This window comes from Stegastes partitus, unplaced genomic scaffold (genome assembly GCF_000690725.1).
Source record: "Stegastes partitus isolate 25-593 unplaced genomic scaffold, Stegastes_partitus-1.0.2 Scaffold1464, whole genome shotgun sequence".
NCBI lineage: Eukaryota > Metazoa > Chordata > Actinopteri > Pomacentridae > Stegastes > Stegastes partitus.
In genome coordinates, this window is record NW_007579195.1 from 25,703 (window position 1) to 36,738 (window position 11,036).

At 42.1% G+C, this 11,036-nt stretch overlaps 1 protein-coding gene across 1 annotated transcript in view; it reads right to left on the reverse strand.

Annotated features, from left to right (window-relative positions):
* LOC103370671 (CUGBP Elav-like family member 2) overlaps nucleotides 1-11,036 on the reverse strand; it is a 124,368-nt gene that overhangs the window by 4,675 nt on the left and 108,657 nt on the right. The window contains exons 10-12 of the mRNA XM_008299800.1: nucleotides 8,508-8,636; nucleotides 2,962-3,141; nucleotides 535-678 (exon numbers count right to left, since the gene is read on the reverse strand). Coding sequence (XP_008298022.1) covers nucleotides 535-678; nucleotides 2,962-3,141; nucleotides 8,508-8,636 — 453 coding nt within the window. The remainder of the gene's footprint in view (nucleotides 1-534; nucleotides 679-2,961; nucleotides 3,142-8,507; nucleotides 8,637-11,036) is intronic.

Genomic DNA, 11,036 nt, shown 5'->3' on the forward strand with positions numbered 1-11,036 from the left:
GAAAACAAAAAGATTTGCACTTTTTGCCGCAACTGTGAAGCTGTTAGTGACTCAACCAACATCCTCACAACTGAACTTTAGCGAATAATCGTAAGTAAATTAGTAACTTATCTATAGTCTGTAGAGTTTGCAGGTTTTTTTCCCCAATATTGGACGTCTTTTGGAACAATGTTGCACATGTTGGTTCCAAGTCGTTTTTTTAATGATTTATGTCACTTTAGTTTAGTTTCATTGCACACTGAAGACATTTCTCTCCTTTTTCATGGTATATTGCGGTCAAAAACGAGCCCACAGTGAGTAAAAATGTTTCCCTGCTTGGGGTTCAGAGGGTTCATCACCTTATCGGTTATTATTTTACTCATGCAGATATTTCAGTTGTGTGACGTGGATCTTGAACGCTACGTGAGTCGGCCAGACCTTCGTTCTTGAAGGGATTCGGCCCCAAAAGAAAAATAACTGTTTGTGTGTTTGTGTGTGTTTCCCTTCTTTTTGTGTTTTTTGTTTTGTTGGGAAAACCCCAAACCGGTGCCGTACCGAAGCACTTGCTAAGGTTTGTCTGTTTGTCGATGAAGACTTTGGCAGAGACCACGTTTCCAAAAGGCATGAACATCTGCAGTATGTCCTGGTCTCCGAACTCCTGGGGCAGGTGGTAGATGAACAGGTTGGCACCTTCGGGACCTGGCGGGACGAAATGCAGAGCGGATATCAGGTCACAGTGGGTTCTATTATTTTATTTCTTTTTTTTTAATTTCATTGAAGCAGAAACTGCAGGAGAGGCAGCGCTGCGCCGTGGCGACCGCCTCTGTCGTCATAGGAACGGAGCTCAAGCACACCGCTTAGCACAATATCGCATGACCTTGGGTTGTTATTGCTTTTAAACAACATTCTGCGATTGTATTGAACATTCAACAGGGATGAAAGCTTTTGGTTTCCATTTAATAATTATATTTTGGCTGGCCACAAACAAAAGTAGTCGCCCCGTTTTCATTTATCCGTTCTTGTCGGCGGCGCGTCGTCGCTCTTAAGAGGGGTCGCAGGTTGTCGCCCATCCCCGCTCGTCGTCCTGATAGCCCTGATAGGTCAGATCTCTGGTTTGATGCGCTCTCGGCAGCTAAATGAAGCGCGGTGTTTGCCACGTCTTTGTCTCCTCTGGAGGGTTTTGAACTCCCCGATGGACTGTCAAAGACGAGACGGCTTCTTTACAAATTTTATCTTTGCTGGAAGCTCAGATGAGACAAAACAAACAGTATGTGGCTCTATTTGTAGTTTTATTATTATTTTTTTTTACGAGACGTTTCATCATCTGGTTTTGTATTCAGCGCCGTCGACTAAAGCTTTGTCGGTACATTTAACTGTGGCTGCCAGGTTCTGTATGTAGGTGGCACTTTGAAACGACGCTGACCGATTTTACATTTTGTCTTCCACGATGGGACAAAAATAACGAGAAAAGCATCCACGAAAAAGTTTGGGGAAAAAACACAAATACACAGGAATGGATCCTTGACTAATTAATGTTGAGTTTTTCCATGAAAGTCGCGCCAAAGTCCGTCAAAATAAAACTCAAATTAGGTACATTTCTTTTAGGGATGTTCCAAGTCGATGCCAAAGACTGGAGCCACTTCAGGCACGTTTTAAACCAACCAGTCTTTGTTTACGTCAGCTGTCACACAGGTTTCACGAAGGAAAGGGACAGTTTGTGGCCTAATTCAATCATCGGCAGCCTTATAAATCAATAATGGATTAATTGACATTTATGTTGCTGTTTAACTTCAATTCATAAGCTCTGTCCGGAGGTCACCAACGGTCATACACGTCTTTGTCACGGCGCCCCTTTACAAGCCAAACAATACTCTGTTTGCTAAGAACACTAAGAGGCTCCACCTGGTGGAACAACCAGGTACTGCAGCTCATCTACGATACATTTTCTGACATGCATGTAGAGAAAACAAGTTTTTACCGTCTTTTGGAGCTTGTGCAGCGTCACTACATCCTAAACCCTGACACCATATTTCAGACAGTGTCCTATTGGAGCTTTACAACAAGGTTCCCGACCAGTTATAGATCATTAACGAGCGGTTTGGATGCAGAAATGCGTTTTTCTTCAGTTGTAAAGCACATATAAATATTGGATTGCCCATGTTTATGACATTAAAGCAGCTGAAGTGTGTAGGAAATGTTGTCTGACTGGGATTCAGGATTATTCTTTTTTTTAAATGAAAGTTTGGTTGATTTGAAATCTGACTTTTAAAAAATCGACTTTGGTGCAAACATGAATAAAAGAGAACGTTGGTCTCTGATAAAAGCTGAAGTTACACAGTTTGGTTTTAAAAAAGTGTGTAGTTGTGTTAAGTTTGAATATTTTAATAAAAAAAAGGTTGATTTTTTAAAAGCAGCTGTTTTTAAACTGGCTTGTGCTTTGATTTCTGTCACTCAAAGCATTTTTTAATCTGATCCAACAGCAGTTTATCTGGATTTTACACTTTTTTGCACCTTTTTCCTCATTTGCACCTTTTATTTGTGACCTGAATCTGCACATACACTTACATACAGCTGCACTACTTACAGCCCGTACATTTTTGTAAATATGCAAAATCCAAAAGTGCATCATCGTGAACTATTTTTATAGCTCGAATACCCCAAACAAGCCATCCTGTTTTCATAGATTAAACTTCTAGATGCTCTGTTCATGCTACATTTTGTACATTTCTGAGGCTACTTTAAAACAACCCTGTGGTCTGATTGCGTGTTCGCGCCCTGACAAGGTTTCATTTCACACGGCGCAGCGACAACAAAGACCGCCGGCGTTCCCTGTAAACGCCTCGTGTTCCCAGTTCGCCGTCCTGCAGAGCGACTCCTGGAGGAAGCGCTGAACACATGCTCGGGCAGAAAGTTGTGCTGTAAACACGGCGGGTTCCCACTGAGCAGCACTGATGTGCAGACATGCAGCCCCGGGCTACTGACCCTCTTTCTGGCTGCCGGCAGCCCCTTGCTGCTGCAGCAGGGACTGGCTGTAGAGGGTGGGCAGCGCTGCGGCGGCGTACTGCTGGATCCCTGAGTAAGCCTGCGTCAGCGCGTCCATGGTGCCCGCCGTCCCGTTGGTGAGCCCGGCGCCGCCCAGGCCTCCGTTTAGAGCCGCCATACCTGAGAGCATTTGAGCAACTTTACATAAAACCCAACAATAAAGAAAGAAGAGTGCACTTACTCATTAGCGCTCCCACTGAAGGTTGTGTTTTTAACCACACACACACAAAAAAAGACGCACGACACGAGTCACGACACGCAAACACACACAACAAACACACACACACACACAAAGGACACACCGATACCGAGTGCACGAGGACGACAGCCAACACAGGACACACACAGTTTAGTTTAAACACAGTAATCAGAGAATGAGCGTCGCTGATGACGGCCAGAGCTGCACAGGTGTCTCCAGGTGAGAAGCTCGCAGCGCCGCATGCACACGCACATACACACACACACACACACACACACACACACACACACACACACACACACACACAGAAAGACTGCGTCGACAAAACACACACACACAAACACACACACACAGGATGGAAGACGTCACGAGAATCACATGAAGGAAACATAAACACACAGAACGTCAGTCCTGTTGGATTCAACATGGAGCTGCAGGTTTATGGTGGTTTTCAGGTTTAAAGAACATTAAAGTGCGTTTTATTTGAGTTATCAGTTAAATAATTTATGTTTTCAGAGCAAATTAAAGAGACATGATTATAGGTTCTAGGTAGGGATGCACGATATATCAGCGACCACATCGGTATCGGCTGATATTAGTGTTTTTTCCGATATATCGGTATCGGTCAGATGATTGTCTAACATCAGCGCCTTCGTGTCTACGTTTGATGTTGCTGATATTTCATAGATGTTTTCACTTAAATGGTCCTGGACTTAAATATGTTTTTCTTTTGTTTCGACAGAATCCAGTTCAAGAAAACACTTCATTTCTGGTCGTATTTTAAATCGAAGCAGGCAGAATAAAGTTGTTGAAATATCGCAGTTTTAAGCTAAGATTTGTTTCATTTTGCAGCTGAAAAGTTCAAATTCTTTCTGTTTGTGCAGTTTTTTGCTGTAATTCTAGTCATATTTTTAAAAAAATTCAAACCTGCAGGTTGATTTCAGAGTGTTTATTAAAAATGTGTGAAACGTAATTGAACAAAAGCGTTTCGACAAAGTTTCACGTTGGAGTTTGTGTTCTGACACTAAAGATTTTCACTTTTGATCACTAACAGCTGTATTAAAATGTGTACATAATAAAGGCTGTGTGGTCTAATTTGGGCTTCTTTTGAATAGTTTCCACCTTCTCACACTTATTTCGGTGAGAACAAAACTTGAATATCAGAACTCTTAATATCGGTATCGGCCAGAAGTTCTAATATCGTGCATCACTTGTTGTACTGAATACAGTTTAAAACTGTTGATCTTTGACTCGGTTTAGTTCATTTTACGACTTTTAGTCTGTTTTTTTTATGTCCCTTTGCACTGAACTGTGCAGAAAACAGACCTTTATCCTCTAATGATGCAGGTCGGTCAGAAAACATCCTGATGGATTTATCTGTTTGATAAAAACGGTGATTTTAAACTGTAAATATTTTACTTCTTGCCTTTTAACAACTTCTACAAATCCTGCATTTCCCTCCACTCTGCTGGATGTGCTGAATGTGTCGCCCAACGACTTACTGCAATTATTTTATCGCTCAAATGTGTTCGATTTGCTCTCGTTTGTTTCCTGTCGGCTCTGCAGAAACACAACCTGCAGCTCAACCGAGAAAAATCGCTGAATTTGTGCCACATGACTGTTGGTTGGAGCCGAGTCGGTTGTGGCTTCTTTAGTTTTCTTTTCTTTTTACAGGATGTTTTTTAGCAATTTTTTAAGTGAGACGCAGATTTTAAACAAACCGTGGAGTTGAACATCCAATTTTTGCAGTTTCTGGCTGATAATTTTGTAATTGTGGCCATTTTTATAGAAAGAAAACACTCTTTCAAACCTGTCAGCGGGTTTTGGGGTTCAGAGATTTCAAATAAATCTCGATTCTGGATAATCTGGAGACGTATTCCACTATAAACCCCAGACCTGAACCCTTGTTTTTAGGTTTTTTCCACCCGTTCAGAGCAGCCAAGTGAACCAAACAGTGATTTGTGACTCTGCGGCTCTTTTTCCAGCCGGTGACGTCTCTGTTTGGGGGAGAGGACAGGCTGGCGGCGGCGGCGAGTTTAGAAAGTGAAGGAACGCAGCAGTAACACTCATTAGCTGCTTGTAACGGCTTAATATCACGGCGGAGGGCAACTTGTCTGAGGGGGTCTGACATCGCCTCGGCGTCCTGTCGCCTCGCCGTCAGACACAGTGAAATAAATTATCACCGCGGCGCTCCGGATTATAGGTCACTCATTTATTCAGGAATAATTGCACCGGTGACCTTTGCAATTCAATTAAGGCCTGGATGTGTTTAAATCAGGGCTGTTGGTCGGTCGGTGGGCGGGCGGAGGGACGAGCAGGGGGAAGGGTTTCCGGGGACGGAGCGCGATGCAGAGCGTTTGGAAACGCTCGCGTCTTTCGCCACCTCCGTGTGATTTACTCGGCGGATACAGCGAGCGGAGCCGAGCGGGCGCTAAAGGTCAGCAGAGAATAATGTGGTGGGAGAGGCCGCGAGGACCGGAGCTCTGCTGTCATAACAGCTCTGATTAAGACCCCGGCCTCGTCCCCGCCGAGGTCAGAGGCAGGACGACGAACACGGTGGGTCTATACAGGAGTATCTGCTCCGGATCCAAACAGCAGGAATATTGATAAGATGGAGGGTTAAGTTCTGGTTCTTTCTCTCTCAGGTCTTGGTTGTGCCGTTTCTACAGAGGTGCAGGAAAAACATGAGCGTCATGAAAAAAGTACATTTACCTGCTTTAACCCTGTTCAGGACTTTTGGAGTCTTTTGGACATTTGGTTCAGGTGACAGGTATTGTTTTTTTTAAATCTATAAAATGAGGGACATTTGTCATGCATTTGGAACCAAAACTGGGACGTCAACATATCAGAAAATGTCTTTAAAGTCTGTCATGAATACCAACTAATATTTTGCACATCTTCTTTCTTGGGGTCCAATGGACGCCAAAGACCTTCTACGTATGAAAGTCCTGAACAGGGTTAAGCTCCTGAATCCTAAAACACAAGCAGCAGGTTTGAAAAGCATTTTAATGTTTTTAAAAAATTGGCAAAATTCCACCATTGATCAGAACCAGAAACTGTAGAAACTGAAAAAAAATCAGAAGATTCTTAACTTAACGTGTGAAATTAACCAAATCTAAGCTCAAAATCGTGGTATTTCATCAAAATGGATTAACTCTACGTGTCTCGTTTTTAAATTTGTGATAAACTAATGTTGCGTTCGAGCCACATTCTGTAAAAACATCCAAAAATTCAACACTTTTCTGCTAAACTAGGATGAACTGCAGGCCGTGTTTTACGCCGAGCAGACAGACAAACATGGAAATAAGTTTTAAAAACGAACATCTGTAGTTTTAAAAGTCACAATTTTTAAACATTTTAGTTTTGGTAACACATGTGGGCTTTTGGAAAAATGTTGATTCCACGTTTATTTAATTTTTAAAAATAAAAAAATGCAAGAAATTCAGCGTTTTCTTGTTCTTTAAATTGTTTTTTATGCAGTTATAACCGTCCCATTCTGCAAAAAAGACATTTTTGACTTCTATGGTTTGGAAAATCCAGAGACGACAGAAGACACGACAGAACAAAACCACACAGCGAGGAACGAGTCGGTCCCAAACAGCGACAGCAGCCGACGCTGCCGGGACACCAGCTCTGCTGCAGCAAGCACGAGCCGGGACACAACCAGGAAGCCATGGAGGGATGGAGGAGGGATGGGGGGATGAGGTGTCTGGAGCTGGATGGATGGATGGATGGATGGATGGATGGATGGATAGATGGATGAATGGATGGATGGATGGATGGATGGAGGAGCTGAATCATCGTCAAACTGAGACGCAGAGAGACGACAGGAAGCTAAACTCTGTGGACGCTGGTTTGCGTCGACATAAACTGAACATCCTGAATATTCACCTGTGTGTTTCCTGTTTTTGAGTTTGTGGTGCGTTAATCAGAACACATGAACATCTGCTGACGTCAGAGACGGACAGACGTGTGGTTTCTGATGGACTCGACTCGCTGTGAGGGTTTTGGGCTGTTTTTTTTTCTTCTTCTTAATTTTGCAAAACCAATTAAATGGATTAAACCTAAACCAAGAGGTGAGATTTAATTCGTGAAATTAAAAGTGTTAAATATGATGGTTTGTTTAACCCTCTGAACCTCTGAACACATCGTTTTATCTGTATTTTAAAACTAAATCACCGTCCTTGGACTATTCATCTGTGACTTGTGCTTCCAACAGAATAATCCTGATATTTTATCGTTTAAAAATCAAAAACACACCACTTGCATTAACAAGATTCTGTAGGAAACTAAAGATTTTGCACTTCTCGTTGCAAAAGTAAAGCCACGAGTGACATTAGATTGAACTGCAGGCTGTGTTTACACCAAGAAGGCAGCAAGCAGGGATGGAAATAAATTAAAAATGTAAGCAGCAGCAAAATATCTATGGTGTGTAGAGTTAGCAGAGCTTTCTCTAAAATTGGTAAAATCTGTCTGCACCTGAGGGGAAAACTGTATATGATGCTTTTATTTTTGTTAGTTTTTTCTTTCTTTCTTTCTTTTTTAAACAATTGATAAGTTCTCTCTGCTTCTAGCCACAGTTTTGCTGTTTGTAGCAAATTGCTCTACACAGATTGGACTAAAAACCTAAAAATTCTGTCCTTCTTGGAGCAACCGTGAAGCCATTTGTGGCTCAGCTTTAAATAACAGTGAATGAAAAAAATTCAGGGATTTTTGGCTGAACTGCAGGCAGTGTTCACACCACGCAGACAGGAAAAAAGTGGAAATAATTATTATTTAAGTTATTATTTAAATTAAATTACTAGTCCAGTATTTGTAACACTTGTAAAAATGTTGTACATGTTGAATTTTTGTAAATAATCAAAAAAATTTAACCAATATTTTTTCCTTTTTTCATATTTTTGGCTTCATTATTTGATTATTCTGCACAGAAGTGGGTTCTGAGTTCTGTCTGCTGCTAGCCCTGGTTCTGCCGGTTCCCTCAGAGCTGCAGGACTTCACACTGGAGTGAAAAACGATCCCACAGCGAGTGAAAAATGCAGCTAATGAAGAAAAAAAATGCCTCGGAACAGTTTGAGGGTTCAGAGGGTTAATTTAAAAACCCAGCGTGAGAATCAATCAGAAAGCCGGTCGAACCCGAACGATGTGGCGGTCCGCCGGGAGTCGCCGCGTCTCTCTGCATCGAGGCCGTGGAGGTGGCGCCGCCGCTGGGTGTGGGTGACGGCGGGTGGATGGGTGGTGGGTGGTGGTGGAGGGTGGAGTGGCTGATGGCAGGGTGAATACTCACTGTTGACGCTACCTGCTAGTGCATTAATGTTGTTCAGGCCCACGGTGGCGCCTGCCAGGCCCTGCAGGGTGCCCAGAGAGGTCAGAGAGTTCATGGCGCCGGCGTTGGAGCTGGCTGTGGTGCCCGCTGCTGGGGGAAGACGGGGAGGAGGAGGAGGAGGATGGGGGAGGAAGAGGGGGAGCAGAAGAAGAAGAAGAAGCCGTGTTACACAAACGTCCAGCAACGAGGTCGTGTAGAGACGGAGGCAGCTTGGCTTCATAGGGTTTATCCTGCAGGTGCTACGTGTAGCATATTAGCATCAGCAGCAAGGTGTTCTTATTTAGACATATTTACATATTTTACATGTAATGCTGCGTAAAAGTGGCTGCCTGCTTCTATACACGTGGTTGTTTTACGGATTTTTGTGCCTTTAGTTGGTGCTTTAACTCTCTGAACCCCCAAAAGTCATTAGCAAGATTTAAAGGTGTGTTATATTTAAAAAAAAAAAAATCGCCAAAATTAAACTGTTTATTGGTGCCAGAAACTGTAAAAACAGAAAAATTTGTCAGATTTTTATCTTTCCAGCAGCTCTTGAAGTTATTAGGTGGGTCTTTTAGTTTCTTCTGGAAAATTAACCAAATCTGATATTTGCATGATTTTGCAATATCAATATAGAAATATTTCATTGAATTGTCTTGTTTAAAAACTAATCGCCAAAAATAAACAATTTGTGCTAAACAGGATCTGTAAAAAAATAAAAATTCTGTGCTTCTCAGTGCATTTGAGAATCCAGGAATGACTCAACTGTGACCAACAGTCACATGAGTATAATTCTGGGACTTTTTTGGCTGAACTGCAGGTCGTGTTCACACAGAGCAGATTTTGTGAAAATCGATTATCAAATATTTTCAACTTTTGTTTGTTCTGTTGTTGTTAGATGACATTATAGTTTTGTTTTTGAGCTCTCTGTACCTCTAGTCATGGTTGTGAAGTTTCCATCGAGGTGCAGGACTTTATGTTGCAGTGAAAAACGAGCCCACAGTGACTAAAAACGTGACGGCCAGAGGTTCAGAGGGTTCAGAGGGTTAACCGCTAAGCTGGCAAAGAGGCTAGTTTTACATTCTGTAAGTCGGTCGCTTCCTCAGCACGACGCCTCAAAGTCGACTTTATGGGTTTTAATAAAACTGACACGACACGAGGCTTAAACGTGTTTATGCCTCTCCTAGAAATTGTGAAAAATCTGAACCAAATTTGGCAGCAAATGCAATTAAAATGCTTTTTTTTGTTAAATATTTTAAATTTCACATTATTATAAACATGATCCTGCAAATAACTCTAGAAAACACGTGGACATATGAGCACAGAGGGAATTTATGGCGTTTATTTGGCACTAAAGAGTCGAAAACACAACTTTTTAGTGAAATAAATCACCACAACTGTCTTATTTTGGCAGATTTTAAACTTAAATTAACCGTTATTAAAATGCATCCATGCATTGCAGTCTTTTTCCTGCAAGTTAGCACATTTTTCCTTGTAATGTTTCAGCTAAATTTGTATTAAACTTAGCCACTGATCTTCCAGTATTACCAGATTTAAGAAGCTCTATAATATAAATGTTCCTAACCAACAACCTCAGTTACATTTTGAAGGTTTGTTTGTGACGTTTTACAGCCAAACAAATCAAATATTAGACGCTTAGAAGCTTCAAATCTGTCGTTAAACAGGTTTTAAAGTTTTAAATCCAACCAACTGGAAGCTTTTCCTGCGACGTCACACTCGAACCTTTTCAGCGAGAAAACCAGTTTCTTTCAAAGCCGTCCGGCTGCGTAGGAACGCTCGTTACCAGAGACGTGGCTGCTGGTGAAGATGAATGCCGGGAGGCCAAAGGCGAAATCACTTGACTTTAGTTTTTCTTTCTTCTCCTTTAAGTTGAGCGAGTTTGAATGGAGGAACCGGAACAAGAAGCGGCGGCAGGGTTCAAGGGAAATCTGATCTCCAGGGAACCCATTCTCTTCTTCTTTTATGAATCTATAACGGCGCGACTCGGTCGCTTTGATGCTCGAAAATATTACAAGTAGCACCTTTTAATTAACCTTTAATTAACAAGCTGAGGCGCCTCGACTCCACACACAATAAGGCGTCTGCGGGAAACCACATGGAGATGAGGACGGAGCTGCTGTGCATGAGGTTTGTTTTAAAACAGGAGATATTCCACAGAAGCGAGTAAATTGCTGCATTCAAGGTGAGCATTTTAAAAAAAACAGAAAAACAACCACAAGGACCACCCAAATAAACAAAACAAATAAAAGCAGACGTATGCACAGGAAGCAGAAGAGACTCGAGGAAACTGTTCGGAAATTGTGAATTTTTTTTTTTTAAAGAGTCGTCACCAAAAAAAATTAAAACACAAACAACAAACAAGCGACGAGTGAATCCAAACACAGCGGACACGGACTCACGCGCACATACACCTGAAATGTGTGCGATGCCGGTGGCTCGGTGGGTGAGATGGCGGGAAAGTGTGTTCGGTTTTGAACCGACGACGACGAC